A 20,428-nucleotide genomic window follows, 5' to 3' on the forward strand; every position below is an offset into this window, starting at 1 on the left:
ACGTTTACGTTGCGTGACGTGTGTCGTCATCATCACCAGTGAAGCTCCATCGAGGATCTCCTGTATTCATATTTCATACAATCAGAGATCAGATGCTGTACTGTACTGTACATGAATGTATTGAGAATTGGTAAGGATTGTGTTCTGATTGTTGTTGCATGCCGGCTTGCTTTTGGTTGTGCTATAGATTTCACCACATTCTTACATGGTGTTATTATTATGTCGATGTGTGAGTCCTAGTAGAGTCCCAGCTAAAGTGTGTTGAAGCTTTAGCTAGCATAAGGTTAGCTCATCGATCCTTCCACTTGGATAATTTACATTATTAATACAACTTCTATAATACATGTGGCTGTCAGTGGCAGCCATGTATTATTGACACGCTAATTTTGTTGTATTACTGCTGTATTACTGTTGCAATTACTGTGACAGCCTGTCACAGCTTCTATAAGCCTGTTGTCTACCAATATCCAGGGCAGCATTTTAAGTGAAGTTGAATTTTTTGCAATGGTAGGTGATGTTGGCAGTTGGAAAAGTTATTTCTTCATGGCTGAAATGTAGCCTACTGGAGCACAAACTTTTTTCTCCTTTAATTCGCAGACAGACCTACAGTATAAAAGGCGTGTGCAAAATCTCTGGGGGCTATATGGAGTCATCACAGAATTCCAATTTGACCTGTGCCATATGCCTGGACCGTTTCCGCGTCCCCGTCACCATCCCCTGTGGTCACACCTTCTGCCAGAAGTGCATCACTCTCCACTGGGACACCCAGAGCAAGGCGGGCGCTGGACCCCAGTGCCCGATCTGCATCGAGAAGTTCCCCAGCAGGCCCGCGCTGAAGCGCAACGTGTCCCTGTCGGTGTTGACCGAGGCCGCGAACACTTCCTCGGGCTCGTCCTCGTCGTCCTCCTGCCGGGACGACGTCATGAGGAGCAGCGAGGGCGCGAGGGCCAGACCTCTGTGCGACCGCCATAGGAAGCCGCTGGTGTATTACTGCAAGCAGGACAAGATGTCTGTGTGCTGCGAGTGTGCCATCGCCGAATGCCAGAACCACGAGAAGGTGCTGTTGGAAGCGGAGAGAGCAAATCAAGAGGTACTTCTCCACGTAAATGCTAAAAGATGCTAAAACTATCATGTAGCGGTCGAGAGGGCAGTGTTATAAAGAGCTTATGACCGGGTGGGTGTGTAGGTTTTGTTTTTGAAGATGAAAGCAAGAGCAAGCACTCAAGTTGAGTGACTCCACGTAATAGTGTAACAGGTGCACGGCTCTGGAAGATACAGAAAGGGCACCTACGGACGGCTGCAATTCGAAACTGGCCCCCGTAAAATCTGAATCCCCCCCCACCGCCCCCCAACCCCCTTTTCCCCTAACTGTATATGTTTCTTTTCCCTTTTTGCTTCCTTTATGATGAATTCCTGTTCTGTTCTTTAACTATATAGAAGTGTCTTATTTGTACGTCTCTAAATGTCTTGATGAATTGAACAAGGTGGACCCTGTTGTAAACAAGTGTAATGCTTAATTGGGTCGTCCACTCACAGTTAACAGTCTTTGTATTGAGTTTGTGCTTGAAATGTACTGTAATTCTGCAAACTGTTAAATATTTCAATCAATCAATCAATAGGAATGAATACCAGCACTCACGCTGTATCCTTTAGGATTCTTGTTTTTATTCGATTTCGCCCAACAAACAACAACAGAATGGACGTTTCGGCCCAGAGGCCTTCTTCATCTGCATTCCATCTTATGTCATTGTCTCTTGCCTGATACTCTACACACCATAAACTTTCCAAATTAAGTTTTGGTTAAAAAGCCAATCGTTGACATGCTTTTGGTTGTTTGTACAACTATCTGAAGTCCAATGCCTTTTCATTTACTTAGTTGCTACTCACGAGGAAGAGTATGGAGATGGGGAAACTCGTGGAAGAGACAGAGAGGAGTATAATTGAGCTGAATGACAATATCGGCAAAGCCAAGGTAAACCCATTTTCAGGTCATCAACACAACCTCCCATTATGATACAGGCCAGACCAAAGTATGATCGAGTAGAATCATGTCAACCACAGAGTTTCTGTTACACCCCTCCTCCCACAGGTGACACTGCAGCAGACGTCAAACTGGGTGAATACCAAGTTCTCCACACTAATGAAAGTACTAGCCGATAAGCAAGAAGCTACAGAGCACTTCATCGAGGAGGAAAAGCATGCTGCACTTTCTGAAGCAGAAGCTCGAGTAGCTGAACTTCAGGAGAGGGCCCAGAAACTGCAGGAGAGCCAAAAACAGATAGCTGGCCTGCATCACCTTTCGGACACTCAGCTTATAAAGGTTTGTAAAACAGCCCATCCCCATCTACGAGCTTAGTTAATAGATTTGGTGTAGAGGGTGGAAAATGGATAAAGTATGGCGCTAACCATTTTACTATTTAAGTATTGAGGGTCTAACCCTTTAAGATACGATCCAAAAGGAAGCACGCACATCTCCAGAAATTCTACAGGTGCTGGACAAAAATATACGTACAATGAAAAGGAAGGGTTGTCCGCACACTGTGTCTCTGCTCCCAGGAAAATGTATTTAGTACAACGTTTCGACTCTTACGGTTATGGGTCTTCGTCAGGTATGAGAGGTATCTCTAACCCTTTGAGACCCGGATATATTTCTACTTGCAAAAAAGAGATTTCAACCTTACTACTACTTTGTACTACTAGGACTTTGCAGAGGAAATTATGTGGTTGCTGTACATAGAGTCCATTAGGATACAGAAACGCTAAAATTGACAAACTCATCCCGAGTTTACTGGAAAAGCTTAAAATGAATTCTCTAGTGCTGAACTTCTCACCATATCTCTAAGGGAGATGCCAGCCACCCGTCGAAGAGAACTCATTTCAGCCGCTTGTATTCGCAACCTTATTCTGTCGGTCATGACCCACACTTCATGACCATACAGGTAGGTGAGAGTAGGAACGAAGATTGCTCGGTAGACAGAGAGCTTTGCCTTCTGGCTCAACTCTCTTTTCGTCACAACAGTGCGGTACAGCGACTGCATTGTGTAGACAATCACATAATGCCAGTGTCTGAATGTAAATCGCTGCAGTTTGTTTATTAGCAGAGTTCAAACTGGCGGTATTCAGGCCACATATGCGAGTGGCCGAGATTTTTGGTATTGGAATTTGGCTTAAGGCTTGCTGCCTGTCTGTCATTATTTGGATGGGAAGGTTTTGATTATAAAAATGTACTGACTGTTCATATTGTAACGTTTAGCACCCTGAGCTGAACCCCCGATCTCCAACTCAGTAGACCAGGCAGGCAACAAGACACGCCGAGAGCGCTAGCTCCCTTGGAGGAGCAAGTTACGGCCGGGCCTTTTGCAGGGTCGTTACACTACCCCCTCCTTTCTGAAGCTCGCCGGCCACGCTTCTCGCTTCACTCCTCTAGTCACTCGCGTCCCTCGCACAAGGGCACGCTCCAGCAGTCCTCGACCACTTCTGACACCAACGTAAAGTTCAGCTCCCTGAGCTGGAGTCGAACCCCGATCTCCAACTCAGTAGACCAGGCAAGCAACTAGCTGAAATTTGCAACTCTAGATTTCTTTATAATGGGATTGACTCCCCACTCATCCAATTTGGTTTGCGATCTGCTTGTCTTAAACTACGTTAAACTCACCAACATTGCAGCTGTAGTCCAAGCTTGAAATATCCTCTTTCAATCTGCAGAGTTTGTTTTTTCATAAAAATCCACGTAGACATGTTATGAGCTACTTTCTGTCAAGAAATTCTGTGCAGGTGATTCTTTTTCTAAGTGTTGCAGTTTGGAAGCACTCGTTTTTGTTAACGGGTCACGCTGCTGCCTCCTGCATTATGTGCAAATTCGAAACAGGTGGTACGCAGGGCCGTTCAGTGACATACGACGAGTGCTTCCACTCCAACTCCAGCACTTGACAGAAAGTAGCTCATAACATGTCTTGGGTGGACTTTTATGAAAAACAAGCTCAGCAGATTGAAAGAGGATAATTCAAGCTTGGCCTACAGCTGCAATGTTGGTGAGTTTAACGTTGTTTAAGACAAGCAGATCGCAAAGCAAATTGGATGAGTGGGGAGTCAATGGAGGGTATTGCAACTCTAGATTCATCCCATTATAAAAAAATCTAGAGTTGCAAATTGCGGCTAGCAAGCAACAAGCCACGCCAAGAGAGCTAGCTCCACGGCCGGGTCATTTGCAGGGTCATTACACTATTATGGGTTGTATTGGTCAAAACATTATTCTGTAGGCCTACTTACATAAATCATATTTCTTTAATTACACAAAGTAATATGTTGGTGAAGTTTCTGGCTTTGGTACGCCATATTTAAGGAGAAGTCCAGACCAAAACACGTATCCATGAATCAGCCTATAATCCTGTCCCAACATTACATGTTGGCCTTGAATTGTTTCATAGATGCTCCGTTCTCCATTTCCCCTTCCTCTCCCACATTAAAATGCAGTTTAGAATGGAGCTAGCTGTCTTCATTCTAATGCAGGTATTTTAGTAGCAGCAAACCTCTAATCGTCTATTAATAGTGTCCTAGCTGGTACTCATATGAAAAGAGAAGGGAACCCGCACACTCATATGCTCCAAAAGATAAATGTATTGACGACGTTTCGAGCCAAGGCTCTTCATCTGGTCAAACTGAAGAGCCTTGGCTCGAAACATAGTCAATACATTTATCTTTTGGAGCATATGAGTGTGCGGGTTCCCTTCCCTTATCATATATTACTTTTTGAACCCAGCACCTCCACGAAGTGATGTGCGTATTTTACTATAGTTTCTAGCTGGTACTCACACATGCATTGTTTGTCACCCTCGAGCTGCCGTTCATTCAGAACCCAGCGGTAGAGTTTCTCAACAGACCCAGCCCTAACTGTATTCAAATGTTACAGCTTGAACCCACATTTGGTAAATAGTCTCAAGTTAACATAGGGAGGGCCCTCAAGTTTTTAAAACAAAACATTTTACAAAACAGACAATTTGAAAATAATCTAAGCAGGTTTAGATTTTGCTAACCGTTTGAAAAGTAACTAATGTTTCCAAAAAACTTTGATTTAACAAAACTAATATTGGATAAATTAAAATTAATTAAAAAAAAACACTTTGTTTCATATTCATTTAATAACTTATTTTTGAACAATATACAATTAATAATAAGGCTCTGGCACGGTTTCTACTGCCGTCGTTTGTGACTGGGGGTGCTATGGGGGGGGGGGGGGGGGGGGCTAATGAATCTTTGTTTTCATAGAAGTCACTCAATTAGCCAAACCACTTCCCCCCAAAAGTCGCCCTTGTCCCCCCCTGGTTGTGAGTCGTGTTGAACCATGTAAGCCAACTAATCCAGTTGTTCGGCATAGTCATGTTGGGTTGGCCACTCTGATCGTTCAGCACCGTCATGTTAGCCTGGCCACTCTGATCGTTCAGCATCGTCATGTTGGGTTGGCCACTCTGATCGTTCAGCTTAGTTAAGTTCAGTGTGAAACATAATCCTGTTGGCACAAGACATTGAGTTTTAATGCAGCTAATAACTTTAAAACACTTGCAGTTAAATCTGGGGTAGAAGAGGAACTCATGCAAAGTCATCATAGACAGACTAGAAAAGCTTAAAATGAATTACTGCATATTCAGGTGACATCTAGCTCTGATCCATAGCTCCAATGCGTTGCATTTAGAGCCATGTTACTGTCAACTTCCGGGGCTTGCATGAATGCAGACCAGCCTCTCATCTTTAACCTAAATAAAAATAACGTTTTTGCTACTCACCAAAATAAAGGCGGGTTGTGTCATTAGAAAGCCTACTTTCCTTAGTGGAAGCACTCACTTCCACTGGAAAAAGAATACTTTCAGTTACTCCAATGCGCCCTCTACGATATTGCCCAGAAGTTGACAGTAACATAGCTCTAAAAAATGCAACGCATTAGAGCTATGGACCAGAGCTAGGTGACATCATAGAATGAATGCTCCCCCAAACTATGAGGACAGAATTATAACAATTTAATACGTGCACATTGGAAACAAACCAAAAAGCTTTTACCTCTGGCAAAACAAAGAGCGAGCGCAAGATGACCAAGATCAAAAATGCTCCCCATTGCTGCTACTGTCCAAGTGCTGAGGAGGAAGTGACTGGCTGGCCCTCCTCAGCAGAGGTTTTAAGGCTTGCTGCTGCATGGTCCCACAGCTGTTCATGATCAGCATTAATGAACAGAAGAGTTGCTCACCTCACCTGTCTGTCATTGGATGGGAAGGTTTTGACTATAATAGAATTCACTGACTTATTATGGGTTATATTGGTCAAAATCTATTGTTCTCTGTGCTTACAAAAATCATATTTTTTAATTACACAAAGTAAAATGTTGGTGAGGCTTGTGTGATGTCTGGCCTTGGTACACGTATTTAACTAACATCCATGTATTACTGTCAGCAATGCATGAAATTAATTTGTTAATTAATTATTTGCACAAAAAATAAACGGAATAACTAAGCAATTAAGACCTGAGGTCAATGTCTTCTAAATCAGTTTTCTGAAAAACTCATGTCGCTATATCAGTGGTTCTCAAACTTGTCATGTCAAGGAAGGATCCCCCAAAAAATGTATATGTATTTGGCCTCATCTCGAAATATACAAATGTGCACAAATGTCCATGATTTTTCTAAAAGTATACAATAGTGGTTGAAGTGATTAAGTCCATTCTGCACATCTCTCTTCATAGGAATCCATGCTGGTAGAGGTTCCCCATTTTAAGGATGTTCCGCTGGACATTACCTCTAACCTGCAGGATCGGCTGAATGTGGTTACAGAGGTTCTGTCACGGCTCTCCAAGCTGGTGTCCGAGGACCTCGAGAAAGCAGTGACTACTGCTGTTCGTCCAGACAAAGAAGGTGACCTGGCTTTGAGACTGATGTGTCCCCCCCCCACCCCCCAGCCTTATGTTAGTCACATATTACTCTAAGTTACTAGTAGTTCAGATTAAGTTACTCATGCTTGAATTCAGGTACTATTGAGTATTTAAGCTGACCCGAGAGTAGGACCCTCCAGAGCTACTGTTTGTGTCGCTTTTGTGTTATAGAGTTATACTGTGTCCCTCCGTCGGACAAAATCGGAGACGAAAACAACCACTAAAGTCTTATTTTACCGCTTTCCTCGTAACAACATAGCTACAGGTCTCCCAAATCTGGCTGTGACAGGCCGTCTGCCCCACACTGAATACTATCGCCATTTTATTTCATTGTGTCAACTAAATCCTCCATTATATTAGAGATCGTATTAATGCAAACTAGATTTAACGTACTCAACCCTGCACACATTCTAAATATGCCCCCGAAATATTGTACTGAGAAAATGGACTGTTACCACCTTCAACAATAATGATAATAATAGTCTTTATTGTCTCCACATCATATTATTTTCTTTGTCACGGACACGGACAGAACATTAATAATTCTACTCGAGTTGGAAGCATTAAGACCCATTTTAACCCTCAATGGCTTCCTTTCTGAAAAATAACGTTATTGCAAAAAGATTCACGCGTTTAGATATTGCTATTTACAATGAGAAGCGGACGGGAGCTGGTGCCACTTGGACCCGGACGTAACGTAGGACTACAAAATGACGTCGGACTTAAATACCGAATTAGTTTTACTAACCATAACAAATTATTATTCTACAAGGCCCTGTGTTGTGTTCTCATGTTGGTCTTGTGGTCTCAGCTTCCCCGCAGGATAAGCGTCCAGTCCTGGCTGTGGTTCCCAGTCCTGCTGCGCCGTGTCACCCTGGTGGCAAGGAGGGCCTCAGTGCTTGTAAGTGCTATCAAACATCACTACAGCTGCTTTGTATTCCAAATCAGTGAGACCTCTCAGTTCGTCTATTTATGTTTCAGACATGGTCAAATCAAATACAGTCAAACGAGATGTGATCAAATTAAAATTGAGCTCACCTGTGATTAAAAGCCAAATGAAAGAAAATTGGTCTTAAGCAAGAACTTAAACGTCTCAATGGAGTGGGCGGATCTAATGTGGAGGGGAAGGTTATTCCTGAGCCTGGGGGCAGCCACCGCAAAAAGAAACGCTCTAACTGGGTTATTATAGTGTTGAATAAGTTCAGGCAGATTCAAAAGCAATTAACAAAGTTATAAAAATCGATTCTAAATTTCACAGGGGAGATGTGATTGCGCTTTTTGGTCCCCTTGAGGACACACGCAGCAGCATTCTGTTCTGAAATAACTGCAAGTGCGTGACCAATAATGCCAGAGTATAAGTCAACCCTCTGTGAGATAAAAGCATGGATCAACATTCATAGGAAGATAAGCTTTTATAGTGGCAATTGATCGCAAAAAAACATTGATTACGGAACTGATTATCATTAGAAATGTTAAAGGAGCTACAGTATAAAAAGTGACACCCCCAAGGGTGTTGGAAAGGGAGGAAGTATCATAGCCAAAGACGTCCTCCCTTACGTGTATAAAATATGTATTTGCAAATAGATATTTATTGTCAATAGGCTTCACACTTAGGATGGTATGTATTAAATAATTAAACATATAATGACTGTGTCTCTAAATTGCACGTGATATAGATTTGCACCAGACCACCTGGCAACAGAGGTCCAAGCTGCAGACCCCTGATATCATCCTATCCACCTTGAATACGTCGTTTCGTTTTGTTCTTTCGTTACAGTTAGATGCTCCTTGACCTTTGACCCTCGCACAGCCAACGGTCACCTGCTGCTGTCGCAGGAGCTGCGGCGGGCCGAGCACCTGACCTCCGGCCCGCGCCCCGTCCCCGCCCATGAGGCCCGCTTTGACCACACGTGGCAGGTGCTCTGCTTCCAGGGCTTTACCCACGGACAGCACTACTGGGAGATGGAAGTGTCCAAGCCCTGGGCCTATCTGGGGGTAAAAACAAGCTCTGTATTTCACTTCAACTGAAACATAATTAACCAGCTCAGTGGGGCTTGTGGTTAGAGTGTCCGCCCTGAAACTGGGAGGTCGGGGGTTCGATCCCCGGGCCCGGGTCATACCAAAGACTGTAAAAATGGGACCCAATGCCTCCCTGCTTGACACTCGGCATCAACGGGTTGGATTGGGGGGGTCAGATCAACGAATCAAATGATTCCCGAGCGCGGCGTGGCTGCGGATCACCGCTCCAAGAGATAGGTCAAATGCGGGGAACAAATTCCACTGTGGTAACGTGTGTGACAAATCGTTTGACTTTGGTAATCACTCAGAAAACATCAACCACTTTCAACTTGGCATCTCTATTTTGGTCAAGTAATCTAAAATAAAATCATGAAAATCATTTACAAAATAACAGATCTACAAGATCCCAACACGCCGTATTACAATGTGGTGTGAGCTTGTATCTATTTTGTAGCTATTTCCACCATGTGACACTGTCGTATGACGAAGTTAATTGGTTAATTAATGAAATGGTTGTGGGCTTTTTTGCTGAAATTGACAGAACCTACAGTATTCTTGTTTTGGCCATAGCAGGAATGCAATTTAATACACAAAGAAGCAACACAATAAAACTACACAAATATATTACATTAAATTAAAACATGGCAGATGGGAGAGAAGAAAAACAAATGTACAATAAGCTGCCATCAACCATTATTATGTAAAATAAATGCATTAGAATGTGTTTGTTCCACTATACACCATACGTTTTAATACAACCCCATCCCTTGATTATTTTAATATAATCACGTGACAAAGACAGAGATGTCTTTAATCAAATATTTTATCGTGGTTCATTCAGCACATTCAGCACATCCCTGAAAGATAATGAGAGGATGAATGTTATCAACATTTTGTATTGTTATTAATTAGGAGGAAGAAGGGACACCCGCACACCGCCACTCGCTAGGTTCAGACTTCCTCAGGCCTTCCTCAAGCCCGAGGAAGGTCGCGAGACCTGAATAAATGCTCTGAACCTAGCAAGTGGCTAGGTTACGTCGTATGCCTCGTCACCATCGCACCTGCTCCAAATTGCCTACCGGGGTGTGCGGAAGTCATCTCTCCATAAGTATTGTTACAAGTAAGACGCGGGAACGCGGGAAGTGAACGCAGCTCGTAAATAGCAATAACAACAATTAGAATAAATTGCATGCTTTTTAAAGGTTTTTTTTAAGTTAAGTTTTCTTTAAGTTATATTTTTTTAAGTTAAGTTTGTGTGTGTGTGTGTGTGTGTGTGTGTGTGTGTGTGTGTGTTTTTGTGTGTGATACTCTGGTGACAGGCCGGTGGTGTTACAGCGTGACACACACACACACAGACACACACAGACAGACAGACAGTTTAGGCCAGCTTCTATAGTTAGTGCTCAATGCGTTCGCAATTAATGAAATTGTTTTCTTTGTGCCACTCCCGCTTCCCGCAACCGCCTTGCCGTCGCCCCCTCCTCAGGTGACGTACGAGGCCATACCCAGGAAGGAGAAGGGCAAGCGGTGCATGGTGGGCATGAACGAGCTGTCCTGGAGCCTGCAGCTGGACGAGCGGCAGCTGAGCGCCTGGCACAACGGCCGCAAGGAGACGCTGGCCGGCCACACCCAGCACAGCCGCGTGGGCATGCTGCTGGACTACGAGGCGGGCACGCTGACGTACTACGGCGACGGGCCGACCCGGCTGCACGCCTTCCACTGCGCCTTCACCCAGGAGCTGTTCCCGGCGTGCTGGATAGGCGAGGGCGTCAGCGTCACGCTCTGCTCCACGACATGATGATTGGACTCGTTGGAGGGGATGGGCGAAATGGGAGAATGAGGGTTTTGCAATAAGTGATGATGGCCTGATCTTTGTCGGCTTGCTGTAGAAGGTGCCCCTGACCAGAGATTTGGGACAGTTTTCTTTTATGCTGTGTCTTATGGCTATTAATCTATCATGTTTGGATTAGGGGAGAAAAATCACACCCGTGTGAAGTGAGTGGTGCAACTCTGTTTGGTGGTCCTGACCCACAGGAACGCACCCAGGGTGCCGGCCCGATTCCGGCGAGCCGCCCCGCGTCCCAAACGGTTGAGAAATGACAGAGTTACCGTGTGGGGGTCCCTCTACTACTGTACTGTACTGTCACTGTACTGTACTGGCACACCCGAAATCACCATATATACAGTTAATATGTGCGTGTGTGTGTGTGTTAGGTTGCGCACAGGTGGTGAAAACAACCGTGCTGTTTTCATTCTCAGACCCAGCCACCCATACACATAGCTCCCTAAGGGAGTGGTTGCACCACTCAAAAAGAACAGATCTCGTATGAAAGGTTAAGGGCATCTTCTTTTAACAACTGTTTAGTGTTGCTGTCTGTCACATGGAGTAAAGCAGTAGTCATCATGAACTCTGACCCGGGAGAGGATTAGGAAAAGAAGGTTTTAGTTTCATGTCCAGCTCTACCAGATTATTTATTTTTTTAATAATCAAGAATCGGATGATTAGATGAAATTGGATGAAAGTTTCCAAATAGAGAAGCAGGGTAAGATTCCCAAACGGAACGACAGACCTCTTTTAGTGTTTTACCCCATTCAGGCCGGGAACCCATTTTGGGGGTTCTGTACAGTATGTACAGTATTCAAAAATTTAAAAAATAAAATTGATGCTGCTATATAAATATTTGAAGTTTTTCAGAAAACTTTTAGAATCGGCCTTAGGCAGACAATTATTTTATCTTTTACCTTTGATACATGAGCGACAATAGCTTGAATGAATATCCCTATGTTGGCCTGTAGGACTTGCATTGGCCTTTGCTACAGTAGGCAAGCTAGAACTAAAACTAGCCACCCCATGCCATCCTTTTCTCGAACCCCACTATGGAGAATGATTGAGGAGGCATTACTACTACAGTTACCTTCAAATGGGAGTATGACACAGGCACAGTAACACCTGGACTTGTACTTGTCTTTTGGCTATCAGAGGAAAGTAAAGCTTAATTTATACTTGATTTGACTTGATTTCATCCTTTTATCCACTTTCACACTGGTGTCCCTATTTTGGGCATGTCATTTATAAGTTTCGAAAATAGCCCATCTTCAAGCTCAACATTGCACACATCGCAAGCGAAGCTTATAGATTGGCTATTTCCACTGTGCAACACCATAGTATGGTTAGACTTAAGTGGTTAATCTAGCATTTCTGCCATTCTCTCACGTTATAGTTTAAACTATAAATACACTAATCGATGTAGAATCTATAAATGAAAAGGGACCACACCTATTGTTCATGGGATCTTGCACATGTGTGCTCAAACAATTTATCCTGACTTGAATCCTAAACTTGTGAATGTGATGCTGACTGTTGTGATGAAATCTGCTGTATTGAACAGATGTTTTAATGGTATATCGACCTTTTTACATTTGAGCCTTTGAACGCATAGCTGTGAGTGAGAGTGACCTGGGAATATTTTCAGGACATTGGACGTTGGTCTTTTGGGATGCTGTTGTGGATTCGCGCGAGTTGTCCAGAAAGCACAGAAACGAGGACTACTGAATGTGCGTGAAGGGAAAAGCACATTTCAAGGCTGAAGTCTAAAGACATTTAACCTTAACTCTCCTAATGCCTCGGGAATCATTTTTTTGTGTTGTGTTAATGCATCATGTTTAAACTGGATATTCAGTAAAGGTAGCCATAACTACATGCTAGAGACATACCGTAGGCCTACTAGAGAAATGAACCCACACAATTCACATGAATCAAGATAAGTTTAATAAAACTCAATCCAATGCATACATGCATTAGTTACATTTGACATCATGCTTTGTTTTGTCGAGAACACTTTTTCTTTACCCCTCATTTCAAAATAAATTACTCGTTAATTAAAATAAATACATGTGTTTATTAATATGCACACAATTAGGGGGAAATGGGGGATTGGGGTGGAATGCATAGCGCTCTGTAAGTGCAAAGAATCAACTATCTGCCTTTTGCCACACATATACTGTATATATATATATATATATATATATATATATATATATATATACACAATAGAAGGAAGAAAGTGGACGCTGAGGGTCTCAGATGTCAGTTACGAACATCACCACGAAACAGTGGTTAAACAAGTCAAACAAGCTGGTGTTTGTACATGCTTCTGTTAGTGTTATAGTACTGTACAGCAGAGTAGAACGGTGAGGAGTGAAGCCATTTTTAAGTTGAATATCCTCATTCCCAGCCAAGCGACACAGTTGTACAACAAAGTCTAAATTAGCTATGGGTTAAGCAAGGTATTGTTGTGGGAAAAGTGACTGTCTGACCATATGTGTGTTCTACAACATTCAGGGGAATGACAGCCTGCACATGACATCATCGAGCAACTGCTCTGCACTGCACTCACTCTCTCTCTCACACACACATACATAGAAAAGAGTAAATTAATCCCTACTACTAGCATGTCATTACAGGCCCTGGCCACATTCAGTGACTAGTCTAATCCCAGATCCAGGATTCACTGCTGGGGCTGTATTCCTTCTAATCTTTGTGGTTTTACTCCATCAACTAAACATGTCAAAGCTGACGAGACCGCCCGGAAATCAGCTATCCTTATAAAAGCATGTTATCATAGATTAGTACTCAGAAAATGTATTTTTTCCCTTTATTTATTTTTTATTGACATAGTAAAAGCCTGTACACACAAATAACTTATAGAAAAATAAAACGCATTTAGCTTGCTCCTAGACAGGTTAGCAAAGGAATTATTTCAGTCTAGTTTAACAGTTGTAGAAAATTATAAGTGAGCTTCACAGTTCACACCACAGCTAAATCTATAGTCTGGGGTGGCAGTCTGTTTCTGCTTCAGCTAACTTGCAAGGCAACACATTTTGAAACAGCCAACTCATCAGGCTACAAAGTGTAGGTGAACTATATTGAAAATATCCCTCATATCCTGACAGCTTTGGCCCTAATTACAATCATATCCACTATTGAAAGACTGATGTTAATACTGTTTATAACTTATATCAGATTGGATCTTTAGGCTTGCCAAATAAGAATAGAATGTAGAAGAAATAACTGGTGGCTGATGATTAGATCATGGGGTTTTTTTATAAGCCAAGTGAAAGAAATAAGGGGAGAGATTGAAAGCATTGAAGAATAGGAATGTATATGATACCAACAGGATTGGCTTGGGAGGTGATCTTGTACCAAGGGAGAGGAGACAAAGAAAATAATTGAAAAGCGAGACTTTGGCCTTCCAGTTAACGAGATGGGAGGACTCTGATACATTGAGATATAAGATAAGGTGCAATATACAGTAGATGAAACCAAAGGAGACCTGAGAATGAATAGCTCTACTGGTTCTTCTTGTCTTCAGAGGGAGAGTAGGGAGGAGGCTTGTCCTGGGAGAGAACGGAAAGAAAGTTAATGTACGGAGCACAAAGCGTTTTCTCAATGTGTGCACACAATGACCCTTTTTATGCTAATGTATTCATGTCCGTCTGAGCTGAAGGCGCCTGTGTCAACTGAGCTCGCCGAGTATACAGTAGCTGTGCCCTGCTTCCTTGAGGCCCTGTCCTTGGATCACTCCTGGGCCAGATTCACTTCACAGAATTCCGGACAAATGGCCTACCTTTCCCCAACAGTAGCAATTGCCTTGACTGATTAGAAATCAAATCAAATGCATGAATTTAGACTTTAGAGTGCACAGTAGACAGTACTGTACTTCGTAGCATAACCCTGTTTTGGTGAAGAAATTAAATAGACCACTAACATTATCACTAAATAACCCCCCAAAACTATTTCAACCATGCTGTTGCGGCTGGTGTTGTTTTCAGTTGATGTTCATGTCTAGTAGGGCGGCTGTGGCTCAGGAGGTAGAGCAGGTGGTCCAATGATCCATGGGTCAGCGCCAGCGGTTCAAAATCCCGGCTCCTCCTCCTGTCTAGTGTCTACACTCTACATGATGTCGAAGTGTCCTTGGGCAAGACACTGAACTCTACATTGCCTCCAATGTGTCGGTCAGTGTGAGCTCGCCACCATTGGTGTGTGAATGTGGGAAGTGAGGACGCTGGCGTCGACTGAATGAATGAACCATTGTAAGCGCTTTGAGTAGGCACTTAAAATGCAATTCATTATTATTATTATTATTATGTCTGTGAACAGATTTTGTCACAACGATACCAGATGCAGTCACAATAATTTACAGGTATGTAGTTCAGATTGTAATGCAGGCAAAGTTAAAAAATGGACTCCGGGAAAAGGGGTCAACAGACACTGATTAGCTCATAACATTCATTTCCATTAGCATTGCTACAAGATCCTAAAAAGCTTCCAGTGGAAGTTTCTCAGTAATGGCAGGGCTAATTAAAGAAGGGTTTACAACTATATGACTAGTACGTCATTAAAAGACAATTGGTGGCTTGTTCTGCAACACTACTGTACATTATGTCTGCGATGGAACAATTTCAAGACATTGCTAGCTTTAAACTCGTTTTGGTGCAAGGTTCGACCATTTTGCCGATGCAAAACAAGGAGGTGAAGTCTCCTGCCAGAAATAATGGATGGATCATGTGTGCTTAGTTCTCAGACACTGAGGCACCGTGGTGCCAGGCAGCCTACCTGTGGTAGGTAGACATGTGAGGAAGGGAGCGTGGCACTGCTGCTGCTGGCACTAGCGGCTGCCTCTGCTGCTTTGGCCTCCGCTGGGAGGGAGGGAGGAAGGGAGAGAGAGAGAGAGGGAGAGAGAGAGAGGGAGAGGAGAGTCAGGGCTTGCAGTAATTATGCATGGTTTTACAATTAATCCCTGGGACCCACGAGATGACGGGAGCTAATCAGTCTCAGCTAACATGAGAGGGAATGAGGACAAAATAAGAAATTGAGAGAGGCCAGCCGAGAAAGTGGAGCAAGACAGAGATGGAGAATACCAAAATATAATTCAGTGACAGTAGTTGAAAAAAATGTCCCATTTGCAGTCTGCGAATGAGGGAATGCCTTAACATTAGACACTGTCCAACTGACGGACAATTTCATTCACCACCACTTTCCATCTGGCATCCCTTTATGGGCATGTACTGTAGGCAACATTTTTCAAACATTTTCAAAACATAAAAAGAAAAAACAGATCTATGCAAGCTTACATTTTACGCACCTCATCGTAAAATGTGAGCTAGTAGTAGATCTGTTATCTTCACTAACTGACGCACAGTACAACACCATATAGGGCTCACCTGCGGATGTGGAGGGCAGGTCTGGGTCATGTGGGGGCTGCTGGCCCAGAGGAGCGGAGTATGGAGGAGGAGGCATGTAAGCTGCAGGGCCGTCACCAAACTGGGCTGGGGGATAGAATCCACCTGCCACAAGAGGAACGGGACGCTTGCAGTTTAGGTTCAATCAATGCAATCAGCATTGATTGCAATCAGCCTTGCATAATCATCCAAGTACATCAAAAGCGTAGCTGATGATAACTGTGAAACGTTTTGTTTGTTACCTTGAGCAGGAGCGGGGCTAGAGTAGGAGTAGCCAGGTGGGGGTCCGGCGGGGTACATGCCATTGGCAGGTGGAGGGGGGTATGTGTAGGCGCCGTTTGCCATGAAAGGGCAGCCACCAAACCCTGGAACCACAGGCTGACCCCTAGATGCTGTAATCCATGAAATGGAAAAAAGAAAACGCAGATAAAAGCAAATGTCATACGTTATCATCGCCATGTCGAGGATTGTCAACAGTGCCTTGGAACTGTACGTTTTAGAATGGTATACCTTGAGCTGCGACCTGCAGCATGTACTGTCCAAACTCTATGGCTCCTCCAGCAGCGAACACCAACTTGAACGTGGCAGAGCCCTCCCATCCCCCTTGAACGATAATAAAAAGAAGGAATGCAGTATATGCAGAGTACAATGTAATAGAAAGGAAAATGGAAAGATAATGACTAATTCTGTAATGCAGTGGTTCCCAACTTCCCAACCTTTTCAGGCCGTCATAATTGAGTTGAGGCATTGCATTTTAGTTTGACTCAGTTCCACAAATAAATATTGTGAAAATAGACGACCTACGTGAGCTTGTGGACCAACTTTTTCTTTCCACAATTTTTGCCTTTCTTATTATTTGACATATTATTAATATAATATATTTATATCATATTTTATGATATAGTTGATTGACTACTTTTGATTCAGTAATGGTCTTTTAATTTTTTTTAATTTTTCTAGGTATTAACCCATTTAGGCCTGACATCGAAATAAAAAAATATATATTCAAAGATTTGCACTACATTTTCGCGATTTTTCAAAAATAGCAGACCTACAAGCTCGTAGTGCGGCACTCGGTGCCACGCTATGAGCTTGTAGATCTGCTATTTTTCAATAGCTAAAGTGTAACAATGTTAAAACACCGGAAAAAGGGGTTCCTGCTCAGAATGGGTTAAAAAGGTCTTATACTGCAAGTCCTTACATTGTCACTTTACTGTCACCTGGGGTCCCGCCCCAAAATCACGCGTGGGGACCCCCGACCCGCATGTGTGAGAAAATGAGAACCACTGCTGCAATGCACTGACACACAGGCACACACACACCTCCAGGCTCAGCGGTGACTGTGCCTTTGATGTAATTGGCTCCCAACACAGGTTGTTTGACCTCACAGCCCTTCATCAGATAAAAGGGCAACATGAAGGACTTGAACGCGTCTCTCCCCTTCGCCAGGAAGATCACCTGCGAGACGGCAACACCATCCTGTCAGCTGTTAAACAACTCAAGCATCAACGTTTTCCATCACCTCAGAGACGTAGCGGTCCACTCACAACAATAGATACGTACATACAAATAATGCTCTAAAGTAGAACCAAGTAATTATGCTTTATTTATTATGCTTATTGTAGTTTACCCATTTTTTCACCCAGTGTCAATTATCTAATAATGTAATCCTGGGCACTACACTTCCTCTGCCAACGTGGGGCTGGGGTAGCGGAGTGACCTCATGCTTCCTTCTATGCACGAGTAGTCCAAGCTGCTTCTTTTCACCTGACAGGGGAGAGTTTCCCCAGCCGGACATATAGTGTGTGGAAGGAACACGTTATTCCGACCAGTTCCATTCCCCTCCATCAGGCGCCCCCAGGCTGGCCAGTGGAGAGACCAGGATTACTGCATGTTTTTTGTTGGGGTACTACTACCTACCCTATAGGGGGAGAACATGCAAACTCCACACAGAAAGGCCCTTTCGCCAACCCCACTCCGGCACTGATGACGCGGAGGATAGAACCACACACGTGGGAATCGAACCCAGGACCTTCTAGCTGTGAGGCGACAGCACTATACCGACTGTGCCACCGTGCCCCCTATTATGCTTATTGTTGATGACTTGGAGTCCACCGGCTATTTGTTATGCATTGACAATCATGTAACAACCAAGAATAAACCAGGCATTAGTCTCTCACCCTGTAAGGTGTGAGGTAGACACTCCCTTTCTTGCTCTTTTTGAAGGTTTCCGGGAGGTTGTCTGCGTCAGAAAACGCCAGCTCCACATTGTCATAGTTCATCAAAACACTGGAGAGGAACATAAGCATTTGAATTGGTTACATTTAGAATTTGACTATACACTATATGAGCAGATACAATCAGTATAGTGTCACTGTCTTTACAAACAGTGTGCTTCGTTTATTTGACCTCTTTAACAACGCCAAGTTTCACAATCAATCATATAATCAGATCATGGGGGTCAACAACATACGTCAGTTGGTCATGCACTTACAAAACACTCACTTGACCACTTATTTCCAGTAAACAGTAGTAAAGGGATTAGGATCATCAGATCATGGTACTGTGTCTGTGACACTGGCCTGCTATATTTGGCCATGTGCGACCTGACATACACTAGTAGGCCTAATAGGTTTAACTTTATAGGTTCGGGAAGGTTCTGTAGCCACTGCATATGCAGATTTGGTATCTTTTTTTAAATCTTTTACTCAATATTCTTAGACAGCATTTCATTTGTAGCAATATAGGAGCCAGACGTTGATGATGATGACAGAGCTAGCAATGCAACACACAACACTGCACTGCAATGACAGGATCTTGGTCTGGATGCTTACCCAAATTATACACACACCACGAAGCGACAGATATGGTTATATATTTAGAACACTTCAACATCCATGGTGTTCCTAATATCCTGGACAAGCTCAAATAGCCGATCTACAAGTTCACTACGCGTCGCATATGCATATCGGCTAGTTTCTATATAGATCATCAGCTAGCCCGCGAGAGTATCGTATGTATCGGTTTTTATACCTTTCACTGTTGTTGATGATGACGCCGCCGGACTCCGAGTTGTTCATGTTCAGAGCCATGGTGTGTGTGTGTGTGTGTGTGTGTGTGTGTGTGTGTGTGTAGTTGCTGCTGTCTGTGGAGCAGACACGACAGTGGTGCTGTTTTTAAAACAAAAGAATGAACAGCAATGTAGTGTGGTTCACTGTTCAGTAGTAAATGAAGCCGTGTTGTAGTGTAGCAGTGTGTTGTTATGGTGCTGATGATGATGACAGCTCTGCCTGCTCTGATCGGATGATGACACCATACTGCACTTCCGCCATGCGTTGCAAGGAAGCCCCGCCCACGAAGTGACGTCAGACGTCGTTTGGTAAAATAAGTACAGTCAGAGCATTTTCTACAGTCTATGGTACAGAGGTAGAGCCAAAGATAATACGTTTTATTATAGTCATTTATTTCCTGTTGCCTTGCAATGTTATGTGTATGCATTACGCAACCAGCTTCTGCCCAGTATAACATATAACTACTAATCTTCATCGTAACATTTATAAAGTTTCTCACTTTCCATGGATTATTTTATTTATCAGTAACTTCCAGTGCAATTTGCATATATTTAATGTAACTAAGTAGTAAGTAACCTACCTGTCACTGTACTCAAAAGGGCCAACATGTAAGGGCGCAAAATCTGTCTTGAATTGTATTTATTCTTATGTAAACTATGCACAACGCTCGAAAACATGTGACATTAATTTTCACCAAAAAAAATACTTTTTCCAGCAGCATTTTGACTGTTTACTTTAAGGCAAGCGTTTTAAGTTTAAACAGAGAATGGAGTGGGTTCTGGTGCACCTTGTCCTTCTCTGACTGACTGACTGCGACTATCAAACTCCAGGGGTTTCTACTTTCTATGCAGACCAGATGGACCTGATTACATGTAAGTACACGCCAGTCTCCTTTACCTTCTCTACTCTATGGCTAAAGGTTGCTGGTGTGCGGGACCTGCGGGTGGCCCAAAGTTCCCAAACTGCCCATTTGGAGCTCCTATGTTTTCAGAACTCAGTTTACCTTGATAGAAAGAGAAAATTGTTTGTACTATTGTGTTTCAACCAATGGATAAGGGTTTACACACAATACAATGAACATTGTGCAATTCTCTCAACAGTTTTGGGAACATACTACTTTGTCTGTGTGTGGGATTGTATCTAGGCCTATCCAATTTAATCACATATTTCCAAATCATGAATG

At 43.2% G+C, this 20,428-nt stretch overlaps 2 protein-coding genes across 2 annotated transcripts; one reads left to right on the top strand and one right to left on the bottom strand.

Moving 5' to 3' along the window:
• The first annotated feature begins 50 nt into the window (after nt 1-50).
• trim65 (tripartite motif containing 65) lies at nt 51-10,832 on the top strand. The gene is made up of 8 exons (XM_083787407.1): nt 51-130; nt 598-1,090; nt 1,877-1,972; nt 2,090-2,320; nt 6,728-6,896; nt 7,725-7,814; nt 8,691-8,908; nt 10,419-10,832. The coding sequence occupies exons 2-8, from the start codon at nt 644-646 to the stop codon at nt 10,728-10,730; spliced, it is 1,563 nt and encodes a 520-aa protein (XP_083643533.1). The 5' UTR covers nt 51-130; nt 598-643; the 3' UTR covers nt 10,731-10,832.
• A 2,148-nt stretch (nt 10,833-12,980) lies between these two features.
• On the bottom strand, nt 12,981-19,464 carry wbp2 (WW domain binding protein 2). Its single transcript, XM_083786802.1, has 8 exons — nt 19,208-19,464; nt 18,355-18,463; nt 17,497-17,632; nt 16,685-16,777; nt 16,417-16,566; nt 16,157-16,279; nt 15,549-15,631; nt 12,981-14,329 (listed from the first exon to the last, which is right to left on the bottom strand). The coding sequence occupies exons 1-8, from the start codon at nt 19,264-19,266 to the stop codon at nt 14,282-14,284; spliced, it is 801 nt and encodes a 266-aa protein (XP_083642928.1). The 5' UTR covers nt 19,267-19,464; the 3' UTR covers nt 12,981-14,281.
• Between the last annotated feature and the right edge of the window lie 964 nt (nt 19,465-20,428).

This window comes from Protomyctophum parallelum (genome assembly GCF_964188405.1).
Source record: "Protomyctophum parallelum genome assembly, chromosome: 17".
In the NCBI taxonomy this organism is placed as follows: domain Eukaryota; kingdom Metazoa; phylum Chordata; class Actinopteri; order Myctophiformes; family Myctophidae; genus Protomyctophum; species Protomyctophum parallelum.